The sequence below is a fragment of the Podarcis melisellensis genome (genome assembly GCF_964234715.1).
Source record: "Podarcis melisellensis genome assembly, chromosome: 2".
NCBI classification, from domain to species: Eukaryota; Metazoa; Chordata; class Lepidosauria; order Squamata; family Lacertidae; genus Podarcis; species Podarcis melisellensis.
In genome coordinates this window covers 27,697,416-27,717,843 of record NC_138529.1, presented here as the reverse complement: position 1 = coordinate 27,717,843, position 20,428 = coordinate 27,697,416, and the positions used below count along the sequence as shown (strand labels likewise).

General features: G+C 46.3%; 1 protein-coding gene across 2 annotated transcripts in view; it reads right to left on the bottom strand.

The window, feature by feature from the left end:
• The window catches only part of SLC38A10 (solute carrier family 38 member 10), an 85,419-nt gene extending 65,194 nt beyond the window's left edge, over positions 1-20,225 (bottom strand). Inside the window, exons 1-2 of one of the 2 annotated variants that reach the window (XM_081899569.1) lie at positions 19,729-20,225; positions 5,790-5,907 (exon numbers count right to left, since the gene is read on the bottom strand). In XM_081899569.1, coding sequence (XP_081755695.1) covers positions 5,790-5,907; positions 19,729-19,833 — 223 coding nt within the window. In that variant the 5' untranslated portion in view covers positions 19,834-20,225. The remainder of the gene's footprint in view (positions 1-5,789; positions 5,908-19,728) is intronic. The other variant, XM_081899568.1, reaches the window with a different exon arrangement.
• Between the last annotated feature and the right edge of the window lie 203 nt (positions 20,226-20,428).

Here is a 20,428-nt window from a genome sequence, read left to right as displayed (position 1 = left end):
CACAACCCTGAGATTAAGAGTCTCACGCTCTACTGACTGAGCTACCCTTAAGAATCCCGGTAAGAAATTGTGCCCAACTACCGCCAAAGAACTGGCAGAGGCAGCCCACAAGAGGAACTCTTGCTTGACGAGCATTAGAGAACAGGCCTTGAAACAATCGCAAAACACGGACTGAGGAATACTGGATCGAAATGCCAGCTCAGCCATTCACCCAGGAGAGGGTTTTGAAAAAGTCACGCTCACTCAAGAGTTGGTCCATGCACTACCTGAGTTGACCAATATATGGGGGGGGGGGACTGCTTGCAAAAGCGGTTCATTTGCATGCTGAGTGCAGACATCCTTGCACAAGACTGCAGTGGCTACTTCTGTGAAAACAGATTTCTTGTTTCCAGCACACCCCTTTTACAGAAGGAGCCACTGAGATCTTCCACAGGCACTGCTTACATGAGAAGACCACTGGTGGGAGGAGTTATTTATAACTCACTTTCCCACCGGTATACGGGAATAAATGGCTTATTTTGCCGGGAAAAGAAAAATAGATACCTGGGCTTAAGCTTTAAGCAATAAAGCAGGCTGAAAATTTAAGTTTGCAAATGAATCCCATTCATCTATGCGCAGGCAGGACCATCAGCATTTCATATTTTAATCTGGCATGTCATCAGTGTCAGAAGACAACTGACTATGTACCGGCAGGGGTAAAAACAGCATGTGAAGCAACAAGCGCCCCCCCCCCCATAGCAAAGCAAACCCAAACAGTAGAGGGTTGGGGGGGTATATAACACCAGTAAAATTGGGTAAAATGTATAAAGTGTGTAATAAATGTTGGAAGTGTAAGGAGACAGAAGGAACATTTTACCATATGTGGTGGGAATGTAAGAAGGTAAAAAGCTTCTGGGAGATGATCTATAATGAGTTAAAGAAAATGTTGAAATATACTTTTTGTTAAAAAACCAGAAGCTTTCTTAATGGGAATACTGGATAATGAAATTAGTAAAAAAGATGTGAAATTAGTTTTGTATGCAGTAACAGCAACCAGAATTTTGCTGGCACAGAAATGGAAACAGGAAGAGATGCCCACGAAAGAAGAACGGAGGATGAAACTGATGGAATATGCAGAAATGGACAGATTGAATTAGGGGAGAATTAGGAACCAACGTGACCAGAGATTCTCCGAGGACTGGAAGAAATTTACAGAGTATATCAAAAATTTCTGTGATGAGCAAATAACGTTTGTTGGCTTTCAAGAAGCTCTGTGAAATTACTGTTAGAAATATTTTTTTTAAAATATGATGTAATTAAGAGTATCTGAGTGCAATATATTGGGAAATGTGAGACGAAGATAAAAAAAAAACAAAATTATCAGACAAGTTGAGGGAAGTTCTGGAAAAAAGGGTTTAAATTAAAAATGGATGTATAACTTTGTAAAAATGTTTTTTTGATGGAAAATCTAATAATTTTTTTTTAAAAAAAAAGAAATAACCTCATTACGTTATATATTATTGTTATGCAGTCCTTTAGTACAGTGTTTCCCAAACTTTTTTGGGCAACGGCACACCTGTTTACTGAAAAAAAATCTCACGGCACACCACCATTAAAGCCCCGCCCCGTGACGTCAGCGCGCAGCGTCACGCCGGGAGGGACGCACGAAAGTGAAAGTTTTTTCCCTCCCCCTTGCCGGGGAACCTCCAAGCTTTGGGGGTGGGAGGAGGCAGCAGAGCGAGGGACTGAGGGACGGCGGCAACTGAGGCGGCGGCTGTTGTGGTGGTGGCGGCGATAGCGGGCGGAGGAGGGGGCGGCGGCAGGGCTTGAGGAGCCGTCGCCGGGAGTTGCTGCTGCTGTTGTTGCTGCTGCTGCCCGGACATGCCGGCCTCCTCCTCCTCCGCTGTCTCGCGCTCCTCCCTTTTGCACGCGCTGCCCCGCCGCTCGGCACCACCACCGCGGAGCCGCCCCCGGCTCGACGCGGATCCTCGCCGCCGCCGCCTCTCACCGCCCGACTCGCCCGCCTCCCTCCCACGGCACACCAGCCAATGTCTGACGGCACAGTAGTGTGCCGCGGAACACCGGTTGGGAAACACTGCTTTAGTATACAAAGGACTTGACAATCCTTATTACACTCCTCCTCAATAAAAAGGTCATTATTCTCACCTTACAAATGAGGAATGAAGGCTGAGACAAGTAACTTGCCCAAGGCCATTTAATAAATCCAGAGCCAGAATCTGGATTTGGGCCCTCTAGATCCAAGACCAGATGTTCTATCTACCAAATCAAACCAGCTCTCTAATTTATATAATGATAGATACGGAAATGTTTCAAGATTGGTATAGGCCTAAGATATTAAACTATCAGTGTCTTTGGGTGTTCTAAAATGAGGCAATGAGTAGATGTTTTAGATTTCCTATGTTGAGACAGATTATTAAACAGATATCAGATAAATTAAACCTATAAATATGTATTTATAAGTATGCAGCTAAACTGCAGTCAGGATCCAAATGGGAGATTCTCCACTTTCCACAGTGAGCATGTCAACCATTTATGAATAGCCAGTCCCTCTCTCTAGTCTAATTAAACAGATGAAAAATAAATAAATCTGGGTCTCGGCTGAAGGACAGGGCTCAAGTGATGGAATGCTTTTCCATAATTCCATATAAAATATTCCCTTCATGCAGAAAACTAGAACATCAGGGGTAAAGGTTCTAGCTAGCTCTATGCCAGTTTTCTACACAGAGGGAATTATTTTTCTGTATGGAATTCAGTCAGATGCGCTTGTAAGACAAACAAACTGACCTCAGCTTCCGTCTACCACAGGTCTCATCCATATCTGAATGTTTATGAAAATGAAGCCAGAGCATTATAGTGCACACAACATTCTTACAGAGAACATGTGAGACCCAGTATACCTTCATAAACACTAAGTATGTAGACAAAATGGCTTTCAGCCAAGATCCTGTAGTAGTTAGAACAACAATCAAGTGTCCACCCAGTACCCTCCTTCAGGAGTTGGGATTACATCTCCTCTCTTAACTTTGCAAACTTTGCAGATATCCAAATTCTTATAATGTCTCAACAACCAATAGAGAATAGCAGTGGATGAAATATTTTTACCTATAGTCTTGTGTATTTAAATATTTAACCCTGCCTAACTCAAAGGCATCAAGCAGATATTAGTGTATTTCCCAATTTATTACTACTACATAATATTGGGGTAGGAGTGTACCAGAATACAGAATACTACAGTCATGTATAGTATTATTCCCAATATGTAATAAAGCTTTTATATATACAGTGGTACCTCGGAAGTCGAACGGAATCCGTTCCAGAAGTCTGTTCGACTTCCAAAATGTTCAGAAACCAAGACGAGCCGCGTTGGATGTTCGGGTTCCAAAAAACGTTCGCAAACTGGAACACTCACTTCTGGGTCTGCAGTGTTTGGGAGCCAAAACATTCCGAGTTGCAAGGCACTCGTCAACCAAGGTATGACTGTGTGAGTGTGTCTGTGTGTGTGTGTGTGTGTGTGTGTGTATTGTTTGTAGACACTTCAGAGCACACTTGAGAACAGTAAGCTTATTCATTATCATTACAAATTTAAAACAAGGTTTTAAATAAAACTGAAATATAAAGCAAATCCCTTTTGTGGAGGGGCAGCAGAGCCAAGAGCTGTCCTCCCAGCACCTGCATCCCTGAAGCTTACATAGATGGGGCACAAAGAGACCAAGTGAGGCTGTGCTTATGTCCTTTCCGTGGAATTACTTCTACCATCTACATCAAGAAAATAAACAATTCTGAGTGAAAAGCATTAGCTCCTTTGCTTTAAACGATCCTATCAAAGCCCGAGAAAAATTATAGCCACAAACAACAGTACATAATTTAAAAACAGCGACAACATTGCTGCTTCTTTCTCAGAGACAAATGCTATTGATTTGCCGGACTTGACAGACATCTAGAGTTCCTCCGCCCACCCCGTCTCTCGCTCCCAAACAACATTTAGAGGTGTTTATTCCTATTGTTCCTCAGCCACTTTGGCTTTTGTAGCCAAGGCTTTGAATGCTCTTCCGGAAGACACTGCTTAGATTAAGTTGATTTGTAAAACTTTCCTGCGTCCCTCAAAGCTGCCAAAGCCTCCCACAGAATCGGCATGGGCTCTGCCAGGATCTCTTGCAGCTGGACCGGTGTAGAAGAAAGCCAGCGACAAAGGCTGCTGTGTGTAGCTGCTCAACCTTGATGCATTAGGATGACTGTGGCGGCGGTGGCCCAGCCTTCCCCGGGGCAGAGGATGCCTTTTTCCCAGGCACTCTCCCTTGCTCTGGGCTGATGGCATCTCTCCCAGGGCAAAGGCGGGCAGAAAAGGGAAGCCATTTCTTTCCGCAGCAATGTTTGTGTGCCAAAAAGTTTGGAAGCATTTACTAGCCCTTCTGTGTATCTAAGCTGCTTAGGTTTTTTGGTTGTTGTTTTTTTTTTTGAAAGGGAAGGGAACCTCTTCTTCCTGGGAGACACTCCAAGGTGAAGAGGACTCTCTGTATTCAGGCAAAGTAGGAGGAGTGTACAAAGACTTATTGTAACACAGAAGGGGGAAATCAAGGACTGCGGGCATCTGGCGAGAGGGAGAAAGAGCTATGTCTGACTCCCCGTTCCTTTCGCCTCCTTAACCCTACCCTGCCAAAAGAGAGAGAGAACAGTTATAATAAAGCATATCTTTTGTAGAAAGGCTTTAACCTTCAGGACTACACGAGTTTTCTAATTTCTGTTGTTACCAATAGACATCTTTTGCAGTGGCTGTGCTGTGCAGCTAAATGAAGGAGCCTCAGGCAACAGAGGAACTGAGGGTATCCATCTGTCAACAGTCACTAAGGAGACTGCACATTTCTTTAAATCCTTTGCAGGCAGGGAGACCAGCCAATTCCCCACTCTGACTCCCCAAGAGGCAACTCAGGAAACGCAAGATGGGGTTATGGCTGTGGGAGGGCAGAAAACAGCATGTCCTGCCATGAGAGTCTTTCACCTCTGCCACCCCGAGGGACAAATCCCACCTCTGCAAGAGGCAAACTTAGAATGGGGTATGGCAGAGTTTCTGTTCCTGGAGCAGCCGCTTTTAAGAAAGCCCAAGAGGGGCTATTCTACCCAGCTTTGTTTTCCAACAAGACGACACATACCAATCAGAAAGGCTTAAATCCTCAGCCCTCTCCGAGCATCTCCTCCCCCACCCAAATCCTTGGGAATCGGAGGAGAGGTCAAAAATAGATGGAGATCCTGGCGCCAAGGCACAGCAGACAAGCTATGAGGAAGAGGGCTGGCGGGCCTTGCCAGAAACCCACACATGAATCTTGCAGATGTTTCGGTTTTCTTGGCTGCTTAGAACTTTGTACACTGTTTCCCCTGACCTCCCCGTTGTGCTGCCGCAAGCACACGATCCAAGGAGCCCACAGTCCATGCCAGGCTTTCTACTGGCAGAACCCAATGTCCTCGGCAGCATGCTGGGCAGGGAAAGTGAGTGGTTTTTGGGAAGAGACCAATAACTTATTCCAGAGACACCCGTCATGCCAGCGCTCTCCCTTAAGAGCACACGTTTGCACCATTATCTTCCTGGATTGTGCAGTCAAAGCAGTTTGGCGTCATCTTCGAAGAGTTAAACGTTTCTGCTACCAGCTGCTATTACAGAAAGGAGGAGAGAAACAAGCCTACCCTGGAATACCGTGAATAATTCAGCTGCAACCAGTATGAGTGCCGTAAATTAGGAAGATGGGAGTAAAAAGCAAGGCATAAAATCACCCTTGCCCCCTGTAGACCTTGCTCACCTAGTCCAGGATAGGTCCTGCGTTTGCTGAGATTGGCCGATTTCACTAGGAACATACAGGATTGATGAGTCATCCAGGAGCAGAAAATAAGCAGCAGAGCTCCCAGAAAGATGCCACACTAGAAAGGAGGAAATAAAAGCGCTGGGTGAATAATAAGCACTCTCCTCCACCCCCTCCTCTCCACCCCACCCCCACCCTACAACTCTTATTTCATGCATTCTTATTGCTGTCCCATAGCACCTAGAGGCTGCCTGGGATGTTTGCAGCCACACACTAGTCTGTTAAGGGAGATCCCCTGCCTCTGAACAGCAGTCAGCCAAAATGTGACGTACGAGTTCAATTTTATTCACACACACAGTTTATGGCAGAAGACATAGAGCAGCCACCTGTTTACTAAATGGCTCAGTTGCAACACCTCCTTGCCTGGAAAAGGAAACCAGAGCAATTTATGGAAGGGAACAAGACTACATGCCCTGCTGTTGTGACATTTTCTGGGCATATTCCAGAACAGTGATCTGTCTCAAGCTCCTACCAGATTCATGTTAAACAAGTTAGCATGCTGTTGATCCAGGAGTTTGAACTCCTCTGCAGAGGTGTTACTGGCTGTACTACCCACTTACAGCGCAAACATAAATTACCCTGTTAGCTACCTGTCCCGGAAAGCATTGTGCTGGCTCCCTCTCTGGACGTATTTGTAGAGGAAGCAAGCGGAAGGAGCTCAGAGAAAGGAGGGGGGGAGAGAGAGGACATGAATGGCTGAGCGTTTATTGAAAACAATGCATGACTCCACAGGAACAAGTGGTGCTAAACTTTAATCACAGCTGCTATTTGTTCTGAGTTGTAGCTTTGGAGTTGCTGGCAACTGTGGGCATAACAAACCAATGTCCTGCTCTGAGAAGCCTTAAAACGTAAATAGCGGCAAAGGGCTACTTTCTCAAGGGAAGGCTTATTGACATCAGTTGGCAGCTGTGAGGTTGGACCAACCAGCAAGAACCCCAGAGCCTTCCAAAGGTCTCTCAAAAATACTGCCACAGGTCAATTGTTGTGTGTGTGTGTGTCCCCACAAAATAAAGGAAGTCATTGCCATTTCTAGGATTCGGTGGAAGCAGGTGAAACAGGATAAGCAAGCCCTTGTCTCCCAGGGCCTGCTGAAACAAAGGCTACACACAGACCTTTCTGGGCAGAAGTTATACTGGAGTTAGTATCCTACTACTGTGATTTTCCATCAGGTCATTCGTGCAACCAAGTACCACAATCTATTAGCAGCATCTGTTAACAAGCGCTGCCGTGCATTGGGAAAGCATCTGTAACCAGATGTTCATGTGCATAACCACATATCATTTGGTGGTAAGCACTTTTACAACCACAAAGACTTAATTACTACCAGCAGTTCCTAACTCCCGTTAAGTCCAGCACTGAAAAATCAACTATGCCTCCGAGTGTCCGATGACCGACACCTGCGTCTCTTTTACCAGCAGGGGCATCTGTCTATGTGGCTCAAAACAGATGCAAGCACTATGAAGTGCCACTAGCAACACCAGTCTTAAAAGTTCGACCTCTGATACACCTTAGGAAGAAAGGGCCTGCGCTTCCTAAGGAGGAGATGTGGACACGCCTAACAGCTCTTCTACTACCCGTCTCGCCTTCCCAATATAATAATAATAATAATAATAATAATAATAATAATTTATTATTTATACCCCGCCCATCTGGCTGAGTTTCCCCATATATTTTCTCTCTTCTTAAGGTCCTTAACGTAGCGCAACATGGCCACAGTTCGTTACACAGCGGTGCATTTATTTCCTATGCACTTTTTGGCTGGTTTAAGCTCTATTATATTGGAATCGCTTTTCTTTTTAGGCTTATCAGACCCTGTTTGCACTTGCATCTTTACCTATTTCTACCTTGCTCATTCATTTTAATCTGAGGAATTTGTAGGTAAGAATGGGAAATGGAATTGTAAGGGAGCTTTATTATTTCTAAATTGCAAAAAGTTCACAACAAAGCACAAGGTTTATTTAAAGTGTGTGTGGGGGGGGAGAACCTACAGAAGGCTCTGGGATGGTTACATCAGTGTTTCCCAACCTTGGGTCTCCAGCTGTTTTTGGACTACAACTCCCATCATCCCTAACTAGCAAGACCAGTGGTCAGGGATTATGGGAATTGTAGTCCAAAAGCAGCTGGAGACCCAACGTTGGGAAACACTGGGTTACATTATTAGACTGAAGGACTAAGTCACCTCTCGGGGCATTCAGACCATGATCATGCCAGGAGTTTAAATCTTTTCCTCCCCTGTGGGGAGAGAAACCCATGGATACAATGAATGTAAGAAGGAAGGCACAGACATTCATTGCAAAGAAGCATACTCTCAGGCTATCACTTCCCTTCAGACATTATATACAACATATCGCATATTCACAGATACTGGGAATGTCAAAAATCTGGTAAACAGTCTATTTCTCAGTCAGTCCAGGGTTAAAGCCGAAGATGGCAGCTGCTATTTTCAACTGACAACTCAGCTGCTATTTTCTGATCAAAGAACCATGTTTATTATTTGACTAGTCAAATATTCCAGCAAGAGTACCCTGATGCAGATCTCTCCGCAAGAGAAAAATATAACGACATCATTGGTACCATCTGTTAACGGACCTACTTAAATGACTCAAGTGTTTTCCTTTGCTATATGCTAATGCCATCTGTTGGGAAAAAGATGGAACTAACCAACAGCTAAACATCTTGATTGATTGGAACCTTCTGATGCAAAGGTTTGGAGGGTTTGGAATCTCTTCCAAAAGTTACTTGAATAAGTAATATCAGGTTATCAATTTGCTTAGCAGCTTAGGAAAGGCATTCAGCAAGTTTAGTTTCTGGTCACAAAAAGCTTGTGTTCTAAAACTATGCATACTTACTTAGGAGCAAATCCCATTAAACTAAGTAGGACTTGCTTTCGAGTAAACACACAGAGGATGGTGCTGATATTCTTCCATTTTTCTAAACATAACTTACTCTGTTCTGTATTGTTCCATATCAAAATTTGACTTTATGTAGGGATCATGAATCATAAGTCAACCAGAGACTGCTGAAACTGCTAAGGATCTTTTTTTTAAAAAAGCCTGTGGGTTCTTGTTAGCATATGCAGACTTCCAGCTTTCACAAAAGAATAACTTTCTTGCCATTCATAGCTTAACAAGTTAAAGGTAAAGGTAAAGGACCCCTGACAGTTAAGTCCAGCAACGGGAGCTCACCCCAGTACCACACGCTTAACAAGTTAAGTTTGAATAAAATCCTATGTAGCTTCAGTATTAAATTGGGCGGGATTCACCTAATGAGTCAAGGCAACTGAAGCCCTGTGCAAAGACTTTCACTTGATCAATAGCACTTCCCCCATCTTTGCATTCTCCACACAAAAGTGGCTGCAGGAGGTCAGAACCATGACCAAACCAGTGCACTGGGTGGAGTAGTGAGAGGATTGTTCCTCCTGGCAAGCCAAAATGCTTGTCCTGATGGAACCAGGAGCGAGATGTCAAATTCCTCCTATTATTTTTCTGTTTTATTTCAAAATAGTTTTTAGCCTAATTGACATTCAAATAATTCTAAAAAAACCAGATCAAATTAAATTAAATATATATCAATTATTGTAAAACCTAATATTGCACAGGAGCCTGGGCAAAAATACAGATTTTAGCTTTGTACTAAGGCAGGCATGTCCAAAGTCTGCTTTGGGGGCCTAATCCTGGTCCGCCAGTCAGTTTAATCCTGCCCCTGTGACACCTTATTTCCTACAAAAACCTTAACAACTTCAACCCTAAAAAAAAAGCTCAACAACTTTGGGGTAAAATGTTATAGTTCAGAACTTAACTGGTTAAATTCCCTGGTGTGTGTCACCTGCTGACGTCAGCTTACAGAAGCTGGGCGGAGACAGAAGCTTTTAGAAGCTAAGGAGGAGGAGTTTTTTCCTGTACTTTCACTTCTTCTCTCTGTGTATCTGTGAGAGAGACATGGCTGAAAGAAGCCCTGGTCTTTGATGCTGTAATGTTTTAATAAAGAGCTGTAAATAGACAAATCTGTCTATGTGTGCTTACAAGGAGCAAGACTGCTTTACACGCTGTGTTCTACTCTGCTAAAAGCCGTGACTGAGAAGAGACAGCAGGAGTTATTGCGCAGAGGAAGCGTGCCGGACCGCTGTAAGTGATTGATTGGGATCGTAAAGCTGTCTGAGATCGCGGCCCTATCGATCAGGGAGGATCGATATATCCGAACAGGTTATGGAAGGTCAGCCAACGCTCGTAAAGCAGTCGGTGTGAGCCTCAGGAATGCTTTGAAGTTAGCGTTCTGAGGCTGAGGGGCCGTCGGAGGCCAACGGGAGCTGACTGGGTGCCGGAGAGCAAGAATGATTAATTGCCTGCTTCCGAGAGGCGATGAGAGCTTCTGATACAGAGAGCTGGAGCTAAAAAGCAGCTAAAAGCTGGAAGCTGAGACGCAGCCAATAATCGTTTCTCCACGCAAAGGAAGGCCGGAGTCAGCTGGTACGGAGTAAGTACAGCTTGGGGCACCTTGGGAGAACGGGAGAAGATGGCCAAAAGCCAGAATATACCTCTGGAAAAGCTCACTCTAAAGAGTTGGGCAACGTGGTCCAGAAGAATAAGGGGATGGTTCTTGGTTGAAGGGCTCTGGGAAGCAAACCAGTGGGAGCCAAAATCACCCCTTAGCTGGCCAGCAGCTGGAGCAGGTGAAGCAAGCTGTGGGGCTGTGTTGGCTGAAGATAGCCAGAGGCTGCATCAAGAGCTAGAGATGCTCAAAGCATGCGTTGATGCGTCACTGAGGCCTCATTTGGAGGGCGTAACGACAGCATGGGCTGCCTGGAACTTGCTGAAGGGCTTGTGTGAGGTGTCAGCGAAAGGCCAGAGCCCTGGGGAGGCAGAAGGATGCCCAGAAAGCCCAATGGGGGCTGAGACAGTGTTGGGGAGCTGTTGTAATGCTTCTACACGTCTGTGTGATGGACTGAGTCCTGGAGAGGCTGGACTGGCAGGCCCTGTTCCCGATGTCTTAGCCTCTAGGAGTGCTAGTGAGCAGATCGGGGGGGCGAAGTGTTCCAAAGGCAAGTTTAAACATCTTTCGCTTTGTGCTGAAGCAGAGAGGAGCTTCAGGGGGGGCCAGGCTGGTGGGAGGCGCCGTTCCAGAAGGAGGAAGGCCAGGCCAGCTGGGAGGAGCCCCGAGCAGTGTTTTTCCACTGGTGTTCAACGTCGGCGTGGCAGTTGCCCCCACCGGAGCAGAGAGCCGATGCAGGATGTTTGCAAAGACTTTTCCCATGGGAATCAGGCAGGTTTCCATGGCAACAGGCCTTGGAAGACAGGCAGGCGTGGAACTGAGCCAGGTGGTCGTGGTAAACAGCAGGGAGAAGAGTCTTATCAAGTTTCTGCGAGTATGGCAGTGTTTGAAGACGGCCGAGTGGAAAATTCCGAGATGGCCTTTGTAATAGACTCTGCAGCTAACCGCAACATGGTTCCAGAGACCCCTGCAGTCGAGATGTGGAATTGCACGGCAGTTCCGAAGGGACAGACTATTAAGTTCGCGAATGGACAGAAAACTAGAGTTCTCAAATGTACTAATGCCTATCTTTCTGTTTTACAGGAGACGGTGGATTTTTGTATTGTTCCGGAGATTCATCACTGTTTGTTATCTGTGCCTTATTTGTTAAGTAAGGGGTTCAAGGTTTGTTTTGAAAATGATGTCTGCACAATCTCCAAAGGGGGGAGGTTACTGGCCAAAGTGCGGAAGGGACAGAATGATCTTTTCATTCTTAAAACGTCTCTTGGGGGTGAGGGGAAGGTTGAGAAAGCACAAGCGTCGCGTGCTACAGTTCCCAACCAGCGTGCTACAATTCCCGCTCATAATGTTACATGTGCATGCGTATGGCATCAGAGAACGATTCACAATCCTTTAGAGGATTTGCAGGCGTTGCCTGAGGTTGTTACAGGTTGTAAAATTAGAAATTGTCAAAGTGCCATTAATTGTGACACTTGCAAGCAAGCAAAGGTGAGAGGGTGCAGTTACCCAAAGGTGGAACGTGTAGCCACTAAACCTTTTGAGCTGGTACACATAGATTTGTCCGGTCCTGTCAAGGAACCAAGTCTGGGAGGGGCCAGGTTTCTGCTAACTTTTCTGGATGATTTCTCGCAGAGTTCCTGGGCTCACGGTCTCAAATCCAGGGAGGATGCAGCACAGCTGATCAAGAGCTGGATTGAGGGGGTGGAACAGAGGTTCTCCACCCGGGTTCAAGCGATCATTAGTGACAGAAATGCTAAGTACACTGGTTCTGCGTTGCAGAAGTTCTTGCAGAAGAGAGGGATACGCCACACAGTTACTTCACCCCAGCAAGGGGGGGTGGCAGAGCTGAGAAGTGGAGCTCTGGTTAAGGCTGCACAGGTGATGCTGAAAGAAGCCAGGTTACCTCCTGAGTTTTGGGTGGAGGCTACTAGGGCTGTGTCATTTACCTGGAATCGTGTCTACAACTCACTGGTAGGTGACACACCGTTCTCTTTGTTAAATGGCCGCAAACCCCAGGTTCACTTTCTGCGGACTTTTGGGACTCCTGCGCTTGTCCCTTTGCCTGAAGCTTTGCGAGGGCCAGATGGAGCCAAAGTCCAGAAAATGATCTTCTGTGGGTATGAGCCAGAAGCCCGTGCATGGCGGTTTGCTTACCCGTCAGGTGATCAGAGTAAGGTGCTGATCAGTAAACACGCTGAGTTCTTAGAGGAGGGTGTAAAGTCAAAGACTCCTGTCAGGCGTGATGTTCTCTCAGATTGTCTCTCTGATCCAGAAGACAGTTCTGATGAGGCGGAAGAAGAGGCTGAGGCTGCTGATGACGACCAGGTCACTGACCAGGGTCAGGAGCAGGATAGGGCATCTCCACAAGCTGTTAAGAGACAGCCCAAGAGTGCGCCTAGTTCTCCTGTGAGTGTGATGGAGAGGATTCGAAGACGCTTTAAGTCAGAGGGAGAATCCCATGATGCAGAGGACACACCTGCTGATCAAAGTGAGTCAGAGGAAACACCTGAGTTTGTGCCTAGGAGGTCCAGTCGCACAACTAAAGGTATCCCACCAGAGAGGTACCAGGTCACAGGTGCGTGGGTAAGTTTCGCACAGTGCGATTCTGAGAGTTGTGAGGTGGTTCCACAAATGCCAAACAGGTTTGCCAAGGGAAGGCGCAAGGCATTGGGGAAGGAATTGATCTCACAAGGTGTTACTGAAGATGTTGCACAAGTATCACGCAGGGACACAAGGGGGGGTGTTATAGTTCAGAACTTAACTGGTTAAATTCCCTGGTGTGTGTCACCTGCTGACGTCAGCTTACAGAAGCTGGGCGGAGACAGAAGCTTTTAGAAGCTAAGGAGGAGGAGTTTTTTCCTGTACTTTCACTTCTTCTCTCTGTGTATCTGTGAGAGAGACATGGCTGAAAGAAGCCCTGGTCTTTGATGCTGTAATGTTTTAATAAAGAGCTGTAAATAGACAAATCTGTCTATGTGTGCTTACAAGGAGCAAGACTGCTTTACACGCTGTGTTCTACTCTGCTAAAAGCCGTGACTGAGAAGAGACAGCAGGAGTTATTGCGCAGAGGAAGCGTGCCGGACCGCTGTAAGTGATTGATTGGGATCGTAAAGCTGTCTGAGATCGCGGCCCTATCGATCAGGGAGGATCGATATATCCGAACATAAAATACTAAAAAAAGGTCAAGAACTTTGGTTGATCTGGCCCTCTTTGAAAAAAGTTTGGACACCACTGTACTAAGGAGTGTCAAACGAATCAGTGCTTGGCATATCTCAGGGGTGGGGGTGGGGATTCCGTAACTGGAACATCACTACAAGGAAGGCCCTATCCCATGTCATCATATGATGCATCACCCCCAACGGTGGGACAGGAAGGGTCTCCCCCCCCCCATCCCCAGATCTAAGGGCATGTTCTGTTCAGACACCAGAACCACAAGTCATCAAGGACTTTATAGGTCAATACCAGCACCTGAAATTCAGCCCAGAAACTCACAGGCAGCCAAGTTAAGATCTTTTAACACCAGTGATTCCAGCTGGTTGCCCTAGTCAAAATTCTCACTGCCGCTGTCGTGATCTGCACTTACTGGAGTTTCCAAACTGTCTTTAGGGCAGCTCCATCATCTGCAGTACACTATAAAGCTGACCATTTTACATTGCAGGTACAAAATCAAGCGACTTTGAGTGGAGAGCCAAGATGCAAGTTCAGAGAACAAAAATAGCTCTGAAAGTGCAATGGGAACACCACAGAAGATAAATAAAACATAACTTTAAGAACTGCTGTCTGAGCCTGCTTTTTTCCACCTCTCCTCCCAGCCCTTTTTCCTTGTGTGTCATGTCTTCTATACTGCAATGCGCTTTACTTGTGGGCTGCCTTTGGAAGCATTTCGGAAGCTTCAGTTAGTGCAGAATGTGGCTGCCTGACTGTTGTCAGCTTTGGGGCAAACAGTTCATATAACATCAGTTCTATTGCAACTATACTGGTTGCCTGTACACTTCTAAGCCCAGTTCAGGGCCTCAGTGTCTTCTGCAAAACCTCTCCCAATATGAAACCTACCTTGACCCTTAGATCTTATTCTCATACCCTTCTCTGTCGGAGGAACTGGACATGGAAGTAGGGGTTATTCATGAGCACAAATCACCCCATGTATGAGATAAGTCAACAGGTTCAAGGTCATCCAAGCCAGTTGCTATGGCAATGGCCCAGTGACATCTATATAAGTGAGCAGGACATATTAGCTCATGAGTCAATCAGTGGGTCGGTCGTGTGTCAGGGTCAGTCTTAGAAGTGAGTTGGAATCTGTGTTACATCTTGAATTGCTGGAGCAACAGAAATACTTTATACTTGCATATATCTGTATCTGCAAAGCCTACAGGCTGTATGTATATACCAATGTCCAGAACTGTTTTACTGAAGCCTGATCTTCTGCAGCAGTAAACTATTTTGGATCTTAAGATCCCTCTGCATGGTGACTGGAACTGGGGGGAACTTCCACTATGTGGGTATCTCACCTCAGATTCCCAACATTCTCCAGGTCCCACCTCTGAAAGACTTTGGGATGATGATGACAGAGGATGGGGCCTTTTCAGTTGTGGCTCCCCATCTGTGGAAAGCTCTTCCCAGCAATGTCCACCTGGCAACTTCACTGACATCTTTCCAATGCCCCCAAAAAACTTAGCTCTCAAACCTAACTTTTGATAGACTGCAATAATATGGTCTGTATTAGTGTGCTGCCAAAGCTTCCTGTGGCTATTTGTGTGTTTGTGTGTGTGTGTGTGTGTGTGTGTGTGTGTGTATTTTAATGGTAGATGTTTTGTATGATTTTTCTTTTACTGGTACAATATATCTATGAGAGAAATTCAATGTAGCACCAAGTGGGTGGAACAAAGCCCATTCATGCAACAGTACTTTCTCCCTTCTCCTCCCACCAGGCACTCCTTAAACCTGTTTAAGAGCCAGTGTGGTGTAGTGGTTATGAGCGGTAGTCTTGTAATCTGGGGAACCGGGTTCGCATCTCCGCTCCTCCACATGCAGCTGCTGGGTGACCTTGGGCCAGTCACACTTCTTTGAAGTCTCTCAGCCCCACTCACCTCACAGAGTGTTTGTTGTGGGGGAGGGAAGGAAAGGAGAATGTTAGCCGCTTTGAGACTCCTCAGGGTAGTGATAAAGCGGGATATCAAATCCAAACTCTTCTTCTTCTTCTTCTGTTCTGGATTATCCCACAGACCTCCAGATCAGATTTAGAAGATGTGGGCAAGGGGGGAAAGTCCTGTTCTGCAAGCAGCCTACATTCCACACATGCAACAACTTAGTTGAATCCCATTCTATGTTTATCACAGAATCACAGACTTGTACAGTTGGAAGGCACCACTAGGGTCATCTAGTTCAACCCCCTGCAATGCAGGAATCTTTCACCCAATGTGGCACTTCAACCTACAACCCTGAGATTAAGAGCCTCAGGCTCTACTGAGCCATTGGAGACTTCAGGGTAACAAGCAACTAACAAGCCTAATTGTGACCCCAGCAAAAATGGGGCAATAATTATCTAGCTGTCAAATTTTATAAGCTGCTCTGAGGGCCTCTTTAGCTAAAGGACTGGGTAGAAATGCTCTGTATAAATAAATACCTATCAAATAAAGCAAACACCACCCAAGGTTAATCCAATTCAGAAGCCAACCACCGATGGTTATTTGCCAACATGCTGCACGCCCTAGGCGGGTGGATCATCAGAAATCTGGCTGGCAAGAGATATTGGGATCAAAATAATACGGAAAGCTATGGGGAAGGTATCCAACTTCCAGAGAAAGAAGGTGAGATTACAGGTAGATCCCGAATATATAACTCCATTCAAGGTTTCTCTTTAAAAAGTTTGGAAGTCATTCACAGAGGCATGATCAGACTGGATTCTGTGAACAAAACCTAAATGGACAAATTGTAGAACTCTTTGTGCTTCTAAAGAGAGATGCCGACCATTACCTTGCAAGTGGCAGGTGTAAAACCTGAACAGCCAACACCAGCTGTGCCTTTCCAATTCAGAAACAGAACTTAGTCTTAACAGGAAAACTGAGCATTCAGCATCTTAGGAACTCTGACAAAAGCTCAAGGGGAAGGGACCACTTTGATGCCACTGAGACTGGATACCACAATTACAGGCTGTTCTGAAAGTTCGGAGGATCTCAACCAATAACCCTTAGTTCTAGTTAGAACAACAGTGCTAGACACCTGTGAGTTGTGGTGTGTGGAATCTCCTGGTTCAGAGGCAGGATCCCACTGAACACCAGTTGCCAGGGAACAACAAAAAGGAAAGGGATATCACCGTTATGTCCTCTATGTGTGCATCCCAAAGGCACCCAGTTGCACATTGTGAGAAGAGGGATGCTAGAGAAAATGGACCTCTGGTCTAAGGCAGCATGACTCTTCTTATGTCTTTGTCTACTAGAACAATTTCTGTACCAAATTAGGAAGTTCAAACCTGTATAATAATACACATATACAATATACCCCCAAAGCACGTAAAAGTTTTATTTAAAGAGTGCAAGGAGCAGAAGTTGGTTATAGGTCCCTGCATGCTGCAAATGCAGTGCACATGCAACTGTCTGTTGAAGGGGAGGCTGATCACTCTCCCCAGTTATAGGGTAAAGGTAAAGGGACCCCTGACCATTAGGTCCAGTCACGGACGACTCTGGGGTTGCGACGCTCATCTCGCTTTACTGGCCGAGGGAGCCGGTGTACAGCTTCCGGGTCATGTGGCCAGGATGACTAAGCCGCTTCTGGCGAACCAGAGCAACGCACGGAAACGCCGTTTACCTTCCCGCCGGAGCGGTACCTATTTATCTACTTGCACTTTGATGTGCTTTCAAACTGCTAGGTTGGCAGGAGCTGGGACCGAGCAATGGGAGCTAACCCCATCACGGGGATTTGAGCCGCCAAGCTTCTGATTGGCAAGCCCTAGGCTCTGTGGTTTAACACACAGCACCACCCGTGTCCCTAGTTATATACAGTGTGGTATATAGGGATCCAGGACTCAACAGACAGAGCATGGAACTTATTACTGGGGGGGAAGCCACAACCTGCCTCCCAGACTGTCCAATGAGGAGGATTCAACCTCAAAAGTAACTGGAACAATAAGCAAAACAACAGCAGGCACAACCAATGCAGGCAATAAAAGATACAGAAGAATGAATCCAGGAACTCAGGAAGACCTGATTGCCACCCCCACACGTAAGGTAGCAGCAAAAGCCCTAACCCTGCTACCCCAACTACCTGAGAGACAACCTCAACCCACATCCCTGAGACCTGGCAGGAGAAGGGGGAGATCAGAAACAAGGGCTACCATGCAGGGATGCAGGATGGCTTTAATAGGGAGTGGGTGAAGTGGCTTTCCTGCCACTCTTCAACACAGGAACTATTTGAACACCTACGTTCCTCAATTCTGTGACATTTTTGTGCCTGCCAAACAAGTTATACATGTGCGGAAAAACTTCAGTACAATGTCCAACATTGCTTTACTCATGGACATGGTTCCAAGCGACTTATGGACACAATAGAAATACTAAACCCAATTGAAATAAACACAATCAATAAAAAACTTAAACAAAATGCATCTATATAAATAAAAGACAGGTCTTAAAGATCCTGCCCCATTAAAAGAGGCCACAAATACCCCTTCAAATTAAGGGTCAAAAGTCCATGTGAGAAGGTTTTTTTTGACTGGCGCCAAAAAATAGATAAAGATAGCACCAGGTGAGCCTCCATAGGGAAAGCATTCCATACATGGAGAGCCACCACTGCAAAGGTCCATCTGAAATAGACAAGATAGACAAGGCAAGGGAACTATTATGCAAAAGTTAAAATAACTTTAGAGTTGCCATGATGAGAAAAGCTCTGTCAGACATAGCTCTGCTAATGGTGAACTCATTTTGAGTCTATCTTTAGGTAGGCAAATCCACACACAAGAGGGAGAACTCAGAAGAACTGGGGAATGCCAATGATTGTAGAAGTACAAAAATATTTGTCAAAGAAAACCTAAGGGAGGGGAAACCCCATAATAACCCTAGAAGGACTGAGGATACTCAGTGGGCAGAAAAACAGGAGGGGGGGGGAGAGAGAGGGAGAGAGAGAGAGAGAGAGAGAGAGAGAGAGAGAGAGAGAGAGAACAACAACAAATAGAATGGAGTACAGTATGAAGGAAGGCAGCATGGCTGGCAGGCACCCTGAACAGGAGGTCGTGACCACACTGCAACATTTTGTTACATGTCTCATTTTGTATTCTTTCTGAAATCTTTATTGTGGGATAGATGTCTTGAAGATGAAGAATACAGTGGTACCTCGGGTTTCATATGCTTCAGGTTACAGACTCCGCTAACCCAGAAATATTACCTCAGGTTAAGAACTTTGCTTCAGGATGAGAACAGAAATTGTGCTGTGGCGGCATGGCGGCAGCAGCAGGTCCCATTAGCTAAAGTGGTTAAGAACAGTTTCAGGTTAAGAACGGACCTCTGGAACGAATTAAGTACTTAACCCGAGGTACCACTGTAACAGGATTTTTAAAAAGCAAACTAAGAATAAATAGGCTAAACCACAAGTGTTGTCCTAAACAGTCTGCAAAGTACCCCTCTTGTGTCAGTACTCAGCAAACGTTAACAAAACATGGTCACTCAGGTCATAAAACTTAACCTGCATATTATAAACCACCTTCTACAATATAAACAACCATCAACAATACAGTACAGTATAAGGCAAACAACTGATCCGAACTCATCTAAAACTGGCTTTTCTCAACAATAAGTGCAAGCCTGTAACTATCAAGCCAAGTGAGAATAAGGGGAAAGATGAATGGGAATGCAAAGTTAGGTTCAGTTAGCAGAAAGCAATTTTTAAATGGAATTAGTAAGTAAAACGTGAGAACCTAAGCAAAAAAAGGGGGGCAGTGTGATTAGCATAAAAGGAAGGACGACAGAAAGTGAGTGCGTGGACTAAGTGAAAGAGCAACTTTCCCTCTTAGGCAACCAACAAAATCAGGTGAAGTGGCTTTGCTTGGTGTGGCAGCAGAACCACCTGTAGGATTCCCAGCTTTATTTCTGGCTGAGCTCTTTTGCCTTTCCGACAGACTGACTGCAGACAGATATTCACAGGGCGCAGCTTTCCCAACAGAAGACAACCCCCTGAGCATCTGCCTGCCACGTGCAGATTCCTTGCCACGAGGACATTTGGGGAGGTTGGAGGAGGGCACTCCCTGAGCACGGGGGGGTGGGGGTGGGAGTGGGGTCGGGGGTCAGAAAGACTCCCCCCCCCCAATTCCCATAGATGCATAATCAAGAATCACCTGTAATCGGGGCAGAGAGAGCCAGGGGAGAAAAGGAGGAGCAGAATTTGGCGCAAACCCGGGACTAACCTGTCGAAAGCAGAAGGGCATCGTTAGCACGCTGACCCCAACAATGCTGTTCACAATATTCATGATCAGGCCCCAGTTGGAACCAGAGGAAGGGGAGGAAGCCATGCTCGGTGGAGGGCAGGCAGGGAGAGGGACCGTTCTTGGAGGGTGGGCGGTGAGGTCTGACAGCTCTGTTTCAACTCAAGGGGGCGGGGTTGCCGGGGACAGACGTGGCGTGGGAAGAACCAAGGTGTGGAGGGTAGTGGGGGGGGAGGGAGGGACACTCCAGGGAGTCAAGTTCTTCCCCCTTCCTCTCCCCAGAACCCGGCTCCGGCTTCACGCGTCGCACACACTTCCTCGTTTCCCCTGCTCTGTTGGCGCTTCCGGGATGCAAAAGAAAGGGGGAGGGGAAAAAAAAGAGAATGCAAGAAACCACAGAGGGCGAGAGGCCTAGAGCGGCACAAACACGGAAAGAGGGCAAAACTCCTTTTGAACCGCTCTGACCGGCCCCGGAGGATGGGTCGTGGACAGGGGGCGGGGCAAGAGGCCAGGGTTGCCATGGTAACCACCCCGCGTGACGCCGAGGATCTTGCTGTGCGGCCGCGGTGGTTGGCTGGTTTCGGTGCCCCTCCGGAGCAGCCCGGCGTGGCCGTTCTCGTCGCGAGTCGCCGCGCTGGGATAAGTACGCTGTGTGGTGTTGTTGTCGCGAACCAATGCGGCG